This window comes from Ambystoma mexicanum, chromosome 5q (assembly GCF_040938575.1).
Source record: "Ambystoma mexicanum isolate Mex_15411 chromosome 5q, UKY_AmexF1_1, whole genome shotgun sequence".
Taxonomy (NCBI): Eukaryota; Metazoa; Chordata; class Amphibia; order Caudata; family Ambystomatidae; genus Ambystoma; species Ambystoma mexicanum.
The window spans coordinates 850,625,613-850,644,963 of NC_090933.1; the positions used below are offsets into that span (position 1 = coordinate 850,625,613).

At 44.1% G+C, this 19,351-nt stretch overlaps 1 protein-coding gene across 1 annotated transcript in view; it reads right to left on the minus strand.

The window, feature by feature from the left end:
• The window catches only part of LOC138498645 (type 2 phosphatidylinositol 4,5-bisphosphate 4-phosphatase-like), a 474,081-nt gene that overhangs the window by 332,024 nt on the left and 122,706 nt on the right, over positions 1–19,351 (minus strand). The window contains exon 2 of the mRNA XM_069622342.1: positions 13,584–13,703. Coding sequence (XP_069478443.1) covers positions 13,584–13,657 — 74 coding nt within the window. The 5' untranslated portion in view covers positions 13,658–13,703. The remainder of the gene's footprint in view (positions 1–13,583; positions 13,704–19,351) is intronic.

Consider the following 19,351-nt stretch of genomic DNA (forward strand, 5'->3'; position numbering starts at 1 on the left):
AACCCTCATGCAAACAGTCTGATAACCTGTTGCTAAAAAGAGACAAAAATATCATTGCATGGGGTGAGATGTCACTCTGTAGAAGTACATATAAAGATTTGACAACGCTAGGGTTGACGGATTTCTAGGAACGTTACAGTTGATTGAACTGAGTTGTTTTCATGAAGTTACCAGATGGAATGGTCTTCAAGCCTTCTGGGTAGAGTGAATGATTTTTTTTACAGAGGATTCAAAAGGAATTTGATCTAGACAGTGGGTGTCTTTATATGGGTGGGCATAAGAACTCAATCCTAGTGCAGAAAAATGATCCCTTGTAAAGTTTCCATGGGAATTTGACTCAGAATCAAGGCAAACTTTCATGTCACCTAGGATTCCCAGCGTGTGGATTTGATCAGGAGGGCCATAATTGTCTGTCTGGTTGGTTTGCGGGCAGATCTCTGGCCAGGAGGGTTACCAGACATTTGGTCGAAAAAAATTGGTCCACCAGACAAATGGTCGAACCAATTTGGTCGAAAACCAAATGGTCGAATTTTGAATTACTTTTATTTTCACCCACTTTTTTGGGGGGGGGGTGGGGTCTTCCCCAACCCCCTTTTTTATCTAAAAAACCCTTTTTTTTAAAAACAAAAACCCGAAAAATATATATATAAATAAAAAAAAAATTCGACCATTTGGTTTTCGATCAAATTGCAACGACCAAATGTCTTTCGACCAGTTTTCATTCGACCAAATGTCTGGACACCGCCAGGAGGATGCTGACATGTTCTCTGTGTGCCTAAATATGGGCTGTGGTAGGGAACATGCCTTCCTTGCAATATGCTTGTCCTTGCTGCATTGGTATTCCACACCACGCCCCCGCTGCCTAACACTCCTGGCCCAGAATTCTTCCTGTTTCTCCTGCTCTTTCTAGGCGGTCCCTCCTGACAAACATGGGTACCATTTCCTGCTCTCTGGCCACTGCCCTGCTGTCGCCTACTGGCAGCTGCTCGGGATGTACACAGCCACTGTTTTCTGCTTCTCCAGGCCGTGATGGCCTACTCCTAACATAGGCCGGTCCTGCCACTGTCCTTTTTTTCTCTACTGTCCAACCCTGACCCCTCTCCCCAAAAGCAGCTGCTGGCACATGCAGGCTGCCACCTTAGGCCCTTCATTAATGTGTTATTCACCTCTGAAGACACTTCACAGATTAGGTACATGTGTGAATGTAAGTGATTGTGCACAAGACCAGGAAAGACCTGTAAGAGAAGCTCAGTTTCCCTTCTCCTCTGTCTGGTTTTCTAACTACTGGAAAACCAACAGGTGATGGCTGGAAGGTTTAGAATTCATCTTAACCACGAAAACAGCTCTGGGCAACCCTCCAGATCATCATTTTTCAGCCTGCCAAGGTACTACTACATAAGGGGAAAGACCATATGCAAATCAGGCTTCGTCCCACTCCAAAAGGGCCCAGCCCGAACTGCTAAGTCACATCTCTGATGCAGACAGAGAATTGGAATCGGAAGCGGCTGTGATTCAGTGCGGCTTGATTCTCTGGGTATCACATGTCGCTTTCCTCTAGCCAGGAATTCGAAAACGAAACGAAACTCCTAAGGAGGACGGGCGCGCAACTATTCGAGCTGCCTGTGGTGCCCCACACGGGTGATGTGGCTCGTGCCCCAGCGCCCCAGTGGAGAGTGGGGTGCACAGAGCGGCAAAACGAGTGCTGTGGCTGGTGACCGGTGGTCCTGTGGTCTGGGGCACACGTTGTTTGTTTGGTGCCCTGAGTACTATGAGCGACCTGTGCAAAGGTAAATCCTTATTGGGCTTCTAATACCCTATTGTTGCTTATGCTGGCTGGTAACGCCATTCTGACTCCGCTTAGCCGCTTTGTGTGTGTAAAGCGGGTTGACGGTTTTCTCTGGGATAGACAGTGTTCTCTGGGATAGACACTCTGGTGTGCATCGCAGTGTGTCCCTTACCCGTTGTCCAGTGGATGGTGCTGGTGCGCCATAGCGCTGGAGCGTCTGTCTCGCAGGTTTGTAAACCTCTCGGCAAGAAAAGGTGAACATCATAAAATTCAAGCCCAAGACTGCGTTAGCCATTGTTGAAAAGACTGTTACACCTGTCAAGTCAAGGTCTTTTTGAACATTGTGAAGCAGTGCACTTATATTGTAATTGAGGAGTTAGCCAACTACGAGGACCTATAAAACATTTGGCAATTTCATCCATTAGTAACCTCACAAAAACATCCTGTTTGTGACCTCTGCCGGCGAAGCCAGGTTTGCTATGGACTTTTTTTTTCTTTTTTCTTTGTTGTACTGTAAACTCAGTGGAGAGTGATTGAACTCCAACCACTCTTAGTATTATAGAGTGGGAACTGCGGGTGCAGAACCTTTGACCCACGTGCTCCACATCAACTGGAACGTGTAACCAGTGTGCTCCGGTGTTCTGCCTGTGGAGCTACTGTGTTTAATTGTGCATGCTACACACAAGATAAGGCTTTTTCTATATAGGTCTTGGCCTGTAAGGAGTCCGGTGCTTCTGTTTGCCAGTGGCTCTTTTGCCAGTGCGGGAGATTGTTGGAGGTCTGTCTTCTTTGATCCCGCATTTTACTTGGGGGCTGCGGGGAACTGCTCTGTGGCATTTCCCTTTGACCCAAGTTGGATTTGGTGCTTGATTTATTTCTAACTCTCAAGGGACACAGTGTCTGTGGGCTTTTTTGCCTTTGAGCTGTGTCTTTTGTTTGATATTTGTTGTTTTAAACATCGGCTTTCTTTTTTTAAATTTATTTTATTTGCTATGGTTACCCTCCGAAGTGGTTTTGGGGCTAGTACCTGCAATATTGAACCCGAACCAGTGCTGAATTTGGGACATATTCCTCACCTTAATGTTGAAATAACACAGGGAGTCTTGCCTGTACTTTTATCTGTGGCCAATGACAGTACAAGGACCCCAGATGCTGCTAAAAAGATACTAGCCGGGGGTAATCTGTCTCCTACTGGTGCTACAATCAACCCTGTACAGGCAGATGTGCCTATGGCTGAATTACCTTTAAATGTACTGCCTTCACATGGTGGGTCTCTGGATACTTCAGTTAATGCTCCTCTAGATGTTAGCCTACTGGAATTAACTGATGCGAGTGCCTCCAAGAAACTGATGAGATGGTAGCTCCTCGGACAATGAGGAAAATTATTAGATTTCATGCTTCCACTCCTCAAATCATTGGGTACTTTAAGAAGTCGAGTGCCCTTGTTGAAAACCGTGGAATGACTGGTGGGTTGGGAGGATCATTTTCGGGTTGGGGCGCCTTAAAAAATTCTTCTAAATGTTCTGTTTCTAATGTGTTTGTTTTTGGAAAGTCTACCAAGGGTGTACCTCCTATGTGTTTATGTTTATGTTTATGTTTATGTTTACATTTATATAGCGCACCAGGTACCCTAAGGCTTAAGGGCGCTGACAAACGCAAAACATTCAAACATGACAGGACAGATACATACAACCGAATCCAGGACCTCGCTCACAAGAGAGAATCCAGCCAGAATAGGGACAGGATAGATGGATGCAATTTATGAAAAAAGTTCGGTTTTCAGCCCCTTCTTAAACATTTCTGTAGAAGAGGTGGTCTTTAAAGTAGCAGACAGAGAGTTCCACTTAAGGGGAGCTGCCGATATGAATGCAGAATCCCTAGATTTTTTTGTTTTCAGGCGTGGCATGATCAAGGTATTTGTTTCGTCCGATCGGAGGGATTTGGTGTTTTTTTTAACCAAAATTAAGTCTTTCAGGTAAAAGGGCATGACTCCGTGTACGCATTTATGTGTGATAAGGAGAAGCCTAAATTCAACCCTAGCCTGCACAGGTAACCACTGTAGACTTCGACGGGCTTCTGACACATGGTCTCTTCTAGAGAGGCGTTTTACCACTCTAACTGCTCCATTCTGTATGACTTGTAGCCGATGGACGTCAGAAAGCGGCAACCCAACAAGGAGACTACAGCAATAGTCGATCTTAGATCCGATTATAGCCCTTGCCAGAGTTTCAGAGTTTGTTTCTGAAATAAAAGGTCTGAGGCAGCGGAACAACTTGAGGGAAGATGAGGCTGATGAAACAAGCCTATTTACTTGGGCATTCATATTCAGGTTTTTATCAAGATAAATGCCCAGTGTTTTAACCTTGCTCATGACCTCTATGTGGCAATTATCTATAAGAAAGGACTCGTACCTGGATCCTAACTTCTCTAATTTGGGCTCTGAACCGATGAGTAAAATCTCTGTTTTTGAACTGTTAATGGCTAGGCCATTCCCCACCATCGAGTCCTGAATTTCTTTGTATACTTCGTTGATCCTCCGTTCATCTTCCACATATGAGCCTGATATGGGGATAACACATTGTGTGTCGTCGGCGTAATTTGCAAATGTGATCCCCTCTTTCGCCTAGTAATGTCCATCATCTTTGCCTATAAGCGATGGAGGTCCCCTAAATCAACATGGCCCTGTAGGAGGCTCTTTTGTTACTTCACAACAGGATTCAACTAAAAAAAAACTGTTTAGACGATTATTTCCATAGGGTGGTAAATGCGACTAGGGAGTTGATCCGTGATAATATTGATCTGGACTCATCACCTCCCATGCCTTTTCATGGGAAAGCCTTTCCTAGTTCAATTACAACAATGAACTCCCCGATTGGCCCTTGTGTTCCCAAAATAGGGTTACCCTCGGTATCTCAGCCTATGAAGGAGGTTCCTATTGGGGTGTCTGACAAGGGGATTTGTGAACTAATTTCCCCTATTTTGTCTAACTTACACATTAGTCTAAACTTGGCACTTAAGTTCTTATGCAATACACAGGAAAATCTGGGGGGGGACTATGGCTGCTCAGCAGAAGGTATTTAATGATCTTACTTTACGTATGGCTGGATATGAGAATCTACTCAATAATGTGAATTTAATGAATAGGTCTGTTGTTGCTGCAACCGACTCTCATGATGATTTCAATTCTAGGTTGGAGAGGTTGGATGAGAAAATGTCTGTTATTTTGGAGGCACTCTCAGTCAGACCCCACTGAGACCCTGTAGAGAATTGCCCCAATGTTGGGGTATGTGATCAAGCTGAAAGAAGTGTTAATCCTTTGCTAATGGATAAAAGGGCTGTGGAATACTTAGATAGTCCCTCAGCCCTGATAGAAGCAATGGGTAATCTGCATGATAGTATTGCAGAACAGGAGGCGATTCTGGTGGATGATTCCAATCTTTCGATTATTGAAAATTATTTGGATATACAATCAGTGCCCACTAATCCTACTAGGGATAAAAGTCGTAGGAAGAAAGCATCAAATAATAAAAACAAATCCAAGAATATGCCCTCTGTGAAGATGAGGGGGAGTAATTCCAACTTCAAGGCTATTCGTAAGTTAAACCATCACGAGATAGCTGATAAAGTTGGCTGCGCTGAACAGGCTGATGAAGGATTAGTGGCTGAAGTATTGGAGAATTGTACCGGACAGGTCCAGGATAATACTAAAGGAGATGGATCTCCGTTGGAGACTCCAGGTACCTCTAGGGGACCCAAAAAGGGGGTCCAGGGTGAAAATGTGTTAGAATGGGTGCAAACCAAACAGACAAAAATGACAGCATTTGGTAAAGTGATTAGTACTATGCATGCTCGTACATCTACTGGTCATTTACAATCTGCTGCACCTACCAATGTTAAGTCTTCTGGTCATTTACAACCTACTGTACCTACCAATGTTACATCTACTCGTCATTTACAACCTATTGCACCTGCCAATGTTACCAACCCGGTGGTGGCTACAGGTCTTTCTGTGTCTACTCAGGAAGATATACGAGTGGAACAAACTATGAGAGGTCTGCCAGTGCCCATTGTGGGGATGGGGCACTGTGGTTCTCTGCCGGGTGGTACTGTCTCCCCCAGCTCTGACAAAACATGTTGGTGGAGCGGCCCCTGCTCAAATCTTAGATGGAGCAGTACCGGAGCCCTCTGTGCCAGACTTGGGCTTACAGGCCAGCGTGTGTTCCTGTCAGGGTGATACTGGGGCTGCACCACGTCCTAGCAGTAAAATCATAGGTTGGATACCTACTGAGAATGGCATAATGGGGAACAGCCTTAATAAAGTCAGGTTATTGGCTTTTTTTAAGGCAATTCCACTCCTCAGATCAATAACTACTGATGACATAGATGCCACATCTCTCTAGAGTTGCTAATGGCAGAATGGTTAGCTTTTTACATTCAGTTATGGTTGCATCCATGGTTTGGGACCGACAGTGTAATGTAAAATCCATGGGATTTGACCTGGTGGTATTGCATGATTCTGCGGAAGCAAAAATATTTCTCTCCTTTGTACAACCTGTGGTGACTACCCCTGAAATAGGTGTGGGGATTACCCCTGTGCCTATGGTCAACTCTGGTAATGTTGTATCTCTTATTTCTAATCTTTTGGGTAATGGCCATGATTGGTCCTGGATACAACCTGCACTTAGATCCTTACAGAGTCTAGGGCTAGGTAGGATACATGCATGACAGGATAACTATTGATGTCATATCTTGGAATACTTGTGGTTGTTGTAACATGTATACACTATTCCATAATCTGTCCTGTACTAGTATTCCTAGAATATATTTACTACAGGAGACTATGTTGATGGGTTTTTTTTGTTCAGAAACTCCACATCTTGTGGTTTATTATGAGATATTCTGGTGCCCTTTGTGATTACACGTGTTTCGATGACTAAATCATCTTTTTCAAATCAGGGCTAGTTGCACTGTTTCCCACTAGTATTCTTTTTTCCATGTTTTATTTTCATTTTACTTATAACAACAAAACTTGAAATAACAAAGAAATTCATAGCAAAAACTATGTACATAATTATAAACATATAAATACCCCCTCCTCCCCTTACAGATGCCAGGTACACATCATATAATATGAAATTGTCAGATTCAATACAATGTCAGAAATTTGCCCCAAATTTTCATAAACAACCCATTCTTGCCTTGTTTCCTATATATACATCTTTTCCACATCCATCAGATCAAGCATTTCTTTCAACCAGTCCTCTTTTTTTAAAGAAATGTCGGATTTCCAATTCCTAAGAATGATTTTTTTCCCATCATGGCTCCCCTAAATAACCACTTCTTTTGGCTTTGAGTGAGTATATCTAAGGTAGCATCATTTCCCAGTATTAATGTCTCAAAATCAAGACCTATCGGTTCATCCAACACCTTTTCCATCACCACACCAATCTCATTCCAAAATTCACGCACCTTCCTACAATCCCACATCATATGTTCCAGTGTACCAGTTTCACAAATACAAGCCTAACACTCAGAGCCATCTTTCAAACCTCGCTTCCGTAATCTTTCAGGTGTACAATAAACCCTGTTTAATATCTTTATTTGTCTCGGTCTCTCAGTCAAACCCAGGGAACAAAATTTGGCATTTGAACACATCCTTGTCCATGTCTCCACTGTAATTTCAGAGCCAATTCTTCGACTCCACTCGTCTCTGAGCTGAACATTGTCTTTATATTCACTCACTATTTGTTTGTACACCCGGCTAGCTAAGCCACCTTCCCCTACCAACGACTTTCTTGTAAGAAAATCCAAATTCAAACTCACCTGGAAATCAATCTCACCAACTGCAATCTTTAATTTCCTGTAATCCGAAAACCTGAAATTTTCAATATGAAATTGTTGTTGCAACTCTCTAGCACTCATCCATTTCCCCTCCTTAAATAAATAATCAATCCAACTCACACCACCCAAAAACCAGTCTGCCCAGAATAGCGTCTTATTTTCCAATCTAATAGAGGGATTCAACCATAATGACGCACTAGGATCTCTACATGCATCCACACCCAGCAAACCATTGAATTTCTTCCAGGAGTTTCTCAGACAGACAGTCAATGGGTCCTTCACACTCTTCACTCTACTTTATATCCAGAGACGGTTTGAAATAATCTCAAAATTTCCATTAGAATTGGTAGTGACTGTTCCAAGTCTCAGAGAACCAGAAAGAATGTCATCAGCATATAACCATATTCTTTGTTGCCTTCCCCAACACAACAGTCCTTTTATACAGGGATCATCTCTAATCATAGCTGCCAGGGGCTCAATCGCAATAACAAATAGCAATGGAGAAAGAGGACACCCCTGTCTTGTCCCTCTTTCCAATTTGACTATGTTGATGGTTGAACCTTCTCTAGCAGGTTATAATACTGTTTCCTGTCCTGCGATTAGGGGGGATGAAGGGCGTCTGAGAGGAGGTATCAGCATTGCCATAGATCGCAGTCTGCAGTTTTCTTGGAAAATTCGATGTTGCCTGGAATGGCTCTTGGCTATTTAGTTAAACTTGGATGATGGAATCTCTCCGATATTGATACTTAATCTTTATTGGAACACTATCCAAGTTAATTTTGAAACCGTTGAGGAGGGGATAGGAGAGATTTTGTTTGACTGGGTCCAGAGGGTCTGTGGTTTTCAAGTCCTCTTGGGAGGGGATTTTAATTCCTTCTGTGCAGAAGGTGCTTGGTGGAATTCACTGGGGGCTCTCCCCCGTCTCAGCATGTGAACCTAAGCCGAGGCATTGGGTGGGATCATTTCCTTAAAGAGTGGGACCTGTCTATACTGGATCACTTGACCTCTTCTACTGCCCTCAAACATACTTGGCATAGAGGAGTCTCTGCCTCTTGTATTTATTACTTCTATCTCTCAGATAGTATTAGGAAACAGTGTGGTTATCTTAGTCATCTTGACCTTTCTTTGGGTGACCATCTTCCCATTTCTTTTACCCTGAGTATTCCCATGACTGTCCCCTGTATCAAGCTGGATTTGGCAGGCTTGGAGTGTAATAACAGGGGCACGAGAGTTAAGTGGAACAAGAAAATTGTATTGAAATTCAATCAACTTCTTTCTGTGTTGCTGCAAGGTCTGCTGCTGTTCTCTATGGCCATGATACTGAGGCTGGTGATGGTATCTCCTCTTATAATATTATTTTGGCCTGCATTCATTAAATTAGGGACTCTATTGACTCTGTGAATTCCCATAAGAAATGTGTCATAAAAGATGACAGAATGTTATCTTCTAAGGCCCGTAAAAGAAAAGAGCTTGCTGCTTGGAGGAAGGGTGGTCTTAAACCTGCTGACTATGGGAAACATAAACGTTCTATTATTTTGAGGCATAAGAATTATGTCAAGTCCCTTAAGATGGACGCCTATTCTCTCTGCCATCAATATATTTTGGAGCTTTTGTGAAAGGGGAAAGAGGGCCATTTCTAGTCAAGGGTTAACAGGCTGTTGGGGGATGTTAAAAGGAGTACCGATTGGCCCATAGAGTCTGCTTCTTGGGTATCCTTTTATACTAAAAAATATGCCTTGCCTGATGCCTTTGGAGTACTGGAGGATTTTGATTTGGGTTCATCTGAGAAGGGTATCTGCAATTGGAATAAGGAGGATATCGCATGGGCGATTGCCCAATTGAAGCCATCTAGGGCCTCTGGCCCCAATGGGATTCCCCCTTTTGTTCTTAAAGAGGACCCTGGAATTTGGGTCGAACTGTTAAAACCTATGACCACATCTTTCTGACCCACACAGTGCCTGTTTCTTGGTCTAAATCCATTATTGTTCCCATCTTTAAAAGGGGCGATAAAATGGATTTGTCCAATTACAGACCCATAGCTCTAACGGTTTTTTTCAATTCTGTTATTAAGGGACCTCAATCTTGTTATCAGGGAACATAACCTTCTGAGTAGGTTCAAGGTGGGGTTTCGTGTTGAACTTGGTACTTCTTTAAATGCGGCTATTCTTTCCCATCTTAGACATTATGTCCACCACTCGCATGCTGGGGACGTGTATTTGGCATCACTGGACATGTCTAGTGCCTTCGATGGGGTGATTAGATCCAGGTTATGGCGCAAAATGATTACTCTGGGCATTCCCCATAATATGGTCCAGTTGATTGCTTTGCTGCACTCTAATACATCATCTATGTACGTCTATCTGAAGATGGTGTTCTATCCTCAGAGATACCCACCTTTACAGGGGTTAAACAGGGATGCACTCTGGCCCCTACCCTCTTCAATCTCTATACGTGCGATGCTGAGGGACTGTGGCAGCGCCCCTCCATTGCACCGGCGAGATTGGGGAGTGTAGGGCTGGAGTGGATGGCCTATGCGGACTACTTCATACTGTTCGATAAAACTCTGCGAGGACTTAGGGCTAGGATGCAGCTTTTCTATGAATATGCAGTGGCAAACAATTTGTTTCCTAATGCCTCCATATCTAAAGTCCTGGTTCTAACTAAAAGGAAAAAGGATATCCAATATACATGGACAATGGAAACTGATACTGTGGAGCAGGTCAAGACCGTAGTTTACTTGGGATACTATTTGGCTAACAGGGTCAGCATGGAAAATTGGAAATCTATTCTATATGATAAAGCTAAGACACTTACTGCCCATATGACATTTCTAAAGCAGAAAGTATGTAAATTCTCGCTTATTCCTCTGAGACGATACTATTTGGCCAAATTTGAGGCTATTATTCTCTACGGACTTGACCTCTGCTCTCAGAACATGAGTGACCTTCTGAATACCATTCAGGGAGTTTTATGGAAGAACGTACTTGATCTTTCTATGGCTATTCCAAACGCGATCATTAGACACAAGTTGTGTCTGGTTTCTTTAAAGGCTACGTCTGTGTGGAGACAGTTGTCTCTATTTAGAAGAATTATTGCTCCGCCCAAAAACTCCCTCTATGAGAGTCTTCAGGCTGCCATGTTAGCAGGATCAGTACCATATCTAAGAGAGTTAACAAATGGATGTCCTCTGTGTTGGTCCATATCTGTTCATCTGAAGAGGACTTGATCCTAAGACCGGGGAATGTCAAAATGATCTTGTTCGGGACCGACTGGGTCGAGACGGTTGACTGCATTGATTCATGTACTGGATTTGTGGAGTATTCAAGGTTTATACATACTAAGGAATGTCTTCCACTATATATTCAAAAGTTTCCTTGTCCTATCATACGTATGAATTACATGCATTTCAGGTTAAACCAACTACCTGTTTTTGATCAAATTAAAAGTGGGAAATCATGAATATGAATGAGGGGCTTAGCGCAATGGACAAGGAATGTAGGTTTTGTAGGGTAAAAAATACCTGCGAGACTCTGAAACACTTGGTAGTAGAGTGTACATTCTTTGGTGCAGAACGACTTAGGCTTTTCAAGGACTATACACCTGATTGTTCAGAGGTCTCTAGAAATTTGTTTTGGTGTCGCTGTATGTGGGGTTCTGCTATTTCCTTGGTTTTATCTCTGAATCGTTTTCTTATATTGCTTACTTCTGAGTTGAATGAGAAAAAATTAGTTTTGAACGGAATTATTCTTTGTAAACTGAAGTTTTTTTCTGGCTTTATTTATATGCGTTGTTTTCTTTTCTTTTTTCTTTTGATCTTTCTTTTTTCTTTTTTTGTGTTTTCTTCTTTTTTTCTCTCTACCTTCCTTCTGATTTTTTAAATATGAAATTTGACGAATTGTTTTTAAATTTAGCTATGTGTATTTTGTTGTGTATGGTTTTTTGTAAACTGTAAATGCAACAATAAAAAAAACTGCTAGGTGACATCCCCTCTGCACTAGACCACAAGCATCCCCAGACATGTTGTAGCCTCATCAGTGAGGAGTAGCTTAGGTCTCTAGGCCCAGCAGGCTCTGGACCACATCTGGGCATACCCGTCCCACTTAGTTTGACAAAAGCAAAACTAAAAGGTGATTGCTGGAAGGTTTAGAATTAATCTTAACCTCTGGCATTGCTCTGGGCAACCCTCCAGGCCATGCTTCTTTGCCTGTCAAGCCAATACAAAAGTGGAAGTACCATATGCAAATCAGGCTTGGTCCCACCACAAAAGGGACAGTCCATCCCAGAATGCTAGGCCACATCCCTTCTGCACAAGACCACAAACATCCCCAGACATGTTCCAGCCTCATTGGGGACATCAGTGAGGAGTATATTGGGACTCTAGGCCCAGCAGGCTCGGGACCCATGTCTGGGCTTACCCATCCCACTCAGGGTGAAAAAAGCAAGACCAAAAGGTGATGGCTGGAAGGTTTAGAATTAATCTTAACCATGGGCAACGCTCTGGGCAACCCGCCAGACCATCTTTTTTCAGCCTGACAAGCCACTACAGAAGGATAAAGACCATATGCAAATCAGGCTTGCTCCCACCCCAAAAGGGATAGTCCAGCCAAAACTGCTAGGTCACATCCCTTCTGCAGGAGACCACAAGGATGTGCTGGAACTAATCTCAATGTTGATAAGCAATGATCCCTTTTCTACTGCAGTTTAAATGGAGAAATCCTGGCGTATGTGTTTGAGGTTTCCAGGTCCTGTAATGGTGTGTGTGATGACATCATCATGTTCTATGTGATGATGTCTTTCTGTGAAGTGTTGTTGGGCTTGGTAACCCTGGCAACCCTACACTGCCCCAGATGCCACAGCAGAGCAAAAGAGCTGAGCCACATGCCAGACTGACTGCCTCTCTTCACGGTCGGCAGATGTCCTCTGGGACAGAACTCAAAGGTAGAAGTAAGGCAGAGAATAGAGTGTGGTTGATGATCGCCTTAAAGAAGAGGGATCCTAGGATCAAGGTGTGGTAGTTAGTAAAGCAAAACAAAAGAGGTGATGGCTGGAAGGTTTAGAACTAATCTTAACCTATGGCATTGCTCTGGCAACATGCCGCAGGCAGTACATGCAAACATTCAAACACAATGCGGAGGAAATAAGATTGTAGAGGACAAGGGAATTAGAACCAAAAGACAGAAGCCAGAGAAGAGGATAGGAAGGAGACTAAAAGGGTCATGAATAGAGGCAGGAGATGGGAAGCACATATTCAGGTAGTCCAAGAAGAAGTATAGAGCAGTAATCAAAATGAAAGAGGACAAGTGTGCATATGGGAATATTTGTTGTGTGAAATGAAAGGAAAGGGTAAGCTTTGCAAAAATAAAAGGGTTGCTATTCACAGATGGGATCATGAGAATTAACTGCCTCCTTACATTTTCACCACTCTGCCTTTTTTAAAACCTGTGTGGTCCCATCAGTAATTTTCCCTTTTCACTAACTACCCTTTTTTGATCTTTGAAGCAATTATTGTCAAATACGATGGACAATTGAATACATGAAATGCTTCTGACCAGGACTAGACTGCTGAAGGCCAGCCGCGTGTGTAGACACAAATAAGCTACACAATTACCTAGTAAACCTACCCACCACGTAAAGGACAAGGGACAGCTTTGATTAATTGTTTGTAAACTCACTATTTCATAGAATGCTTCCTCATGGCAGTGTCAATATAGCAGAATAAATCAAAGTAATAAACCTGAAAATATTAAAACACCATAGATAGGGTGACGGGTTGGCAGAAAATATGCATTATTGCAAAAACATGAATAGATTATTTGAGTCTTCTCATCCAATATGTTATTTTCAAATCTTCCAGCAATGGTGGCCTCTAGAGCTAGCTTACAGAGAATCAACTATGTGGAGTAAGACTCACCCAGGTAAATGGGCTAACATTTGAGAAGAAAGAGTGTGTACTTACCATTCCTTCAAACCAAGCGGGCCATTAAGGATGCTGGTGGGGCTTTCCAGAAACCACATATATGAGATTGGCATGCCAGCTCACCACACAACACTGATAGCATCTGGGAAATCAATGGCTCTGTAGGGAGATGTGAGTTTACTGTAGACATTTCAAAGTGTGTAGATGATTTTAGAAAAAAAATTCTATGGTCGAATACTTAATGCACGTATGGTCAAATGTGAAAAAAACATTCTACATCAGCAAAAGTCAAAACATGCATTAGCTCCTATTTCCTATTTTAAGTTTGTCTTACCATGTGGAAGTTAGATGGGGAAACATTACCCCTGGCTCCCCCGCCTCTCCTCAATCGCCTCAAACTTCCCCATAGACTGACATCATGCCCTCCAAACAAACAGTGTGGAGCACGATTATAGCAGAGCAGCTCAGGAGGGATTTATTTCAACTGGGCCCGTCCCATTTAAAGTATTAAACAAAGATATTCTACAGAGACTGGATGAGAATTTGCGTAGGCAGCAGTATTATTGTTTTTTTAATTATTGTATTTTTGGTGCAAACAGGATTTAATTTTCACCAAAATTACATACATAGGAGTTAATAGTGAAATCATGCAGAGGCAGTCCTTGAAAATTGTGCTTTCGCAATCGGGTGGGTGAAAATTATTATTACAAGAAAGAGGTCATGATGAGGTGGTGACGTATACCCGGGACAAAAACAGTATGGGATACAATAAAGCCAAAACCCAAGCATGCAGTTTTGTACATTTATACAGTGGTGACTGGGGAGTGTGGCATGGTCAGAAGATTAGGGCTGGGGTCAGATCGTGGCATGTTCAGGGGGAAATGGTGTGCCCCTCAATAGGTGAAGTATGAGTCTGGTCTTAAATACTTCCACAGTTGGCCTACATTTGAAATCAGTGGGGAGTGCAGTCCAGTAAAATTATATGATATGGCATTTATAACGCGCCTATACACAAGTGTTTCAAGGCGCGACAAGGCAATGAGGGGTAAACCGAGGGAGGACAACAAAGAACGATCTTACGAGGCCTAGTGACATTCAGATCACGCAAGTGGAGGGGAACGGGGAGGGGAGAAGTCCTGGGGGGGTATGGACAAGTGCAGGACAAAGGAAACAACAGGAAACTGCAAATAGTGCAGCCAACAGGTGGCAAGTGCAGGTATTCAAAAGTGCAGACAAGTGTCTGATAAGTGCAGGAGAGGGGACTGTAGGGTTACAGATACAGACCACAAGTGCAAGGGGTGCCAATAGGCAGTGCAGGTTTGCAGCTGGACAGCCAGGCTCCTGGGGCTGAATTCAGAGAGTGGCCAGGTGACCAGTGCATGGATCAGACAGGAGATCAGCAGGGGAAAGGAAGAGAGAAGGTAGATGCAAAGAGGAAGGTCTTGAGGTGCTTCCGGAACTGGCAGTGGTTCTGCTCAAGTTTCAGAAAGACAGGCAGGCTGTTCCAGAGGAAGGCACCAGCTGAAGAGAGAGCTCTTGCCCAAACTCGTTGCTTGGAGAAGCAACTGACCCTCAAGGAGGTGGAGGCGGAGGAGCGGAGAGCTGAAGTAGGAAGATATTTCGGTAGAGAGAGTTAGAGGTGTTGCGATCCCAGGTCCCTGAAAGCCTTATGGACGATGCAGAGGGTCTTGAACTTGATCCTTGCCGCGACTGGGAGCCAATGAAGAGATTTCAGTGCTTGAGAGATACGATCCCTGGGCTTGAGGCCAAGGACAAGTCTTGCAGTCCTGTTCTGGATGAGTTGTAGAGGACGGATAGTAGAAGCAGGTAGATTTAGAAAGAGGCTGTTGTAGCAGTCCAGCCTAGAGAGAACCAGAGCTCTGGATACAGTGAGATTCTGGGGGAAAGTGTGGAAAGAAAGAATACCTCTGAGGAGGTGCAGCTGGTAGTTTGACTTCTTAGAGATGTCAGAAATGTGAGGGGAGAAGGAGAGTGTGGAGTCAAAGATGACCCAGAGGTTCTTAGCCTCACAGTTAGGAGCAGGAAGAGGGCCAAGGGTGGGTGGCCAGAGAGTGAGAGGAGAGGTGGCGAGAGGAGCCTGAAAGAGAGATGAGTATCATCTGTATAGCACTGAAAGTTAGAGCAGAGAGCAGCTATGCTGTGGGCGAAGGGTGCCAGGAACTGGTTAAACAGCCTGGGAGAACGATTAGAGCCCTGGGAAACACCACAGGTAAAGAGAGAGATAGAGGAAAGGAAGGACCCAAGTTGAACCTGGGAGGGTCGATCAGAGAGAAAGGAAGTTGGCCAGGCCAGGGCCTTAACAGTGATACCCAGGTTGAGCAGGATGGCATGGTTGACAGTAGCAAAATCAGAAGAGAGATTGAGGAGGATAAGGACAGAAGGATGGTTAGTGTCGAGGTCTGAGAGCGGGTCTTTAGGGATGTTTAGGAGAGCATTTTCTGTGCTTTTGACCACTCTGAAACCAGACTGATGGTCATGGAGGCAACCAACAGATTCTGTGTGGAGGTTAAGCTGGGAGATGGCCAGCTTTTCCAAAGGTTTGCCCAGGAAAGGAGTAATGGAGATCGTGCGATAGTTAGCTGGACAGGAGGGGTCGGCTGAGGATTCCTTAAGAACAGGATGCACAAGGGAGTGCTTCAGATGGGAGGGGAAGGTTCCATTGATGAATGAGTGGTTGCAGAAGTCAGCCAATGCTGGAGCGAGGGTGTTAATATGGTCCTTGATGGTTTTGAATGAACAGGGAAGAACCTGTTTTTTTCATAGATCGAACTTGTCTAGACACATCGTCAGGGGTGAACAAAGGAAAGGAAAGGAAAGGAAGAGAAGGGAGGAGGAGAGGCGGCCACAATGAGACCATAGGTAGAGGAAGAAGGAGGAGAGTAATAGAGGGTGGACAGGATGTCCTGGGTTTTAGAGATGAAATGTGAAGCCAATGTTGTGCAGAGGGCCTGGAAGGTAACAGGAGAGGTAGAGACTGCAGTAGGGTTGGCCAGCTCCTTGCAGATTTTAAAGAGTTTGGCTGAGTTGTTAGATGCCGCATAGGCACAGGCTTGGATATGTGCTCTCCTCTTAGTGTGAACTGTGAGTCTCTACTGCCTTTGGAGCAGGTGGCAGGAGTGTTTGCCAGAGGATGCACATGATGCCCTCCATTTCCTCTCAGCCACCCTACACTTGCGTTTAAGGGTGGCAAGGTCTGAGTCATACCAAGAGTTGCACTTGGCTTTGTTCAAGCGGATCCTTATGACAGGAGCAAGTACATCAAGAGTGTTAGAGATAGAAGAATGGACGTTGGAAAGGACTGTGTCAGGAATCCGAGTCAGCCGGAGGTGCAGGAGGGGGAGAGAAAGTGGCAGCGAAAGCATCAACTGACACACGCTTTATGGGTCAGATGACCGAGAAGGTGGGTGGCAGTGCTGGAGTTGGCTCGGCCTGAGGAGTAGAGAGGAGAGGAGAAAAAAGTTGCTCCAAGAGGGAGGAGTTTTGAGAGAGTTAGAGAGGGGGAGGTCTGAGGAGATCAGAACTTCCAAGGTGTGCCCTGCAGAGTGAGTTGGGCCAGAGGGAAGAATAGAGAAAGAGAATCGCAAAGGTTGCAAAAGGGTACAGAGGAAGGATAGAAAGCATCCAGGTGGATGTTGAGGTCTCTGAGGAGGAGGAGAGGTCTGCCCACTCAGAGAGGAAGGAGGCTACCTGGCCAGGCGGCCGGTAGATAGTAGCCGCAGTAAGAGAATGGCCAGGAGAGAGAGAGCCTGCAGACCAGGCATTCAAAGGAGGAATAAACCTGCATAGGAATGATAGTGGCAATGTGGAGAAGGTTTCCAACCTTGAAAGACTTCTGCGGAGGGGTACAGGTCTGAGGTACGTCCTGCGGAAGTATAGAAGGAGCTCGATGGTGGGCAGAGGAGTAAGCAGGAGAGGGCAAGGTAGCCAAGGAGGAGGAAGCAAATGCTTAGTGGTGAGTGATAATACCGAGCATGAGCACACCTGGCCGGTAGTGCAAGGATGCAGAGACAACGGGACTCAGGAGGATTGTAGAGTAGGAGTGTACAAGAAAGCAGGCAATTGAGAGCGATGCACTGAGTGAGACAGCGGGGGGAGAGGCTGTGGATAGATTTGTAGACAAGAAGCAATTTGAGAAGAACGGTTTTGCTTGGATAACCATCACACACAGTGGCATTATGAAGAGGGTGTAAATAGGAAAGCAGAGACCTTTATTTGGAGGAGAGTGATAGAAGAGGGGGAGACCCAGGAGTAATATGAAGCAGTTATCCAATTTTCTGAGGATGAGGCTAGTTATGAGGGTTTTGCCTGATGGTGTATGAGGTGGAGACAGGTTTTCCTTATGTTGAGTACATTTATCCTGGCAGCTGTAGCAGTAGCCATTATGAATTGTTGGAGTCAAGGAGGACCCCAAAGGAGGTTGAGCGGGAAGGAGATTGGGGTAGGGAAAGTAGGGTTGGCATTGGAGGCGTAGTGATAAAGCACACAATTATAAGTTTTCCCATTGCCTAAGCTCTGAAAGTGTCTGCGATTGAACAAAATAATGTACTAAATTGGATTAGCAACTATGCAGCATTTTGTAAGCATAATGATTGTGAGTTTAGAAGTGGCAGCATGTGGTCACATAGTGCTTGCATGCAAGACTTACGCATCAGTGAGACCCTATAAATGCTATCTCTAAATTCCATGTTTAAACTTGGGGAACAAGGGTACGATAGCCTAAGGAGCCGAGTGCCACCTCAAGCTTGTGGATGCTGGGCCTGGAGGAGGTATACAGGGAATCATCACTCCACCCATACTGCATTCCAGCACTAAGGCAGGAGGCACTGACAAACATACTTACTCCCCACAATACAAGGACTGCAACAAGACAAGTGGGAGTCCCAAAACCCTTACAGAGACTGCTTCCCATAGGAAAACTATCAGAGAGCCATTCAAGCTCCCTAGATAAACCCAAACATATACTGTTGGAAATTAAGCCTCTAACATGCATCATGATGTAATCAATGCGAGAATCCTAAATGTAGGGAGGGACAGAGAATCCCTGTTCACGCCTTCATTAGAGCACTGAAAAGCCCTATCAATTAAAGCAGGCGGCTAGCGTACATGCATGTTCAAAGTATTCATAAGAATGCCTGTTATCAAGCTGTGATAATCCCCAGAATTCATTTTCCTCTTTCAGTGGGTCTAGACATATGGTAATAGGCTCTAATTGGGGGTTGAAGTCTTGAATAATTGGATGAAAATCTTTACATCCAGGGATGTAAAATTCCAAATTACACACAATTTTAGTTACTCCTTCAATTGACTATATGTATTCACAATAGCCAATGTAGTACCTTCCAGTAGAATAATTACTATTACCATTAAACCACTTGAGTCAATTTGAAAATGGACTACTCTTTTGCAGATCTCTAAAGCAGCCGATATGAGTAGCCCCCACTTTGTCTCCCCAGCAAAACGTCTATAGCCGGTGGTGAAAGGGGTCAACCAACCAAGTTTCCTGTAAAACAAATGTTCCCAAAATTACAAAAGAAACAATCAACTTTCAAACCTGGTAGATAAGCCTGCGAGGTTCCAAGATAAAGCCTTAGGATTTGTTGATAAAGTGGCAAATAATGTAGGGTGGTCAGATATCATAGGGACACAGGGTGACTGTCAGTCAAATTGTATAAGGTCCTTTGGTACAGTTTTATCAATTCAAGAGGGTGTCAACGGAATCCTGTGTAGAGGTATTAGATAGGCATTGCCAGGCTCTGATATCATATGCATGCCCTGGTACTCAAACC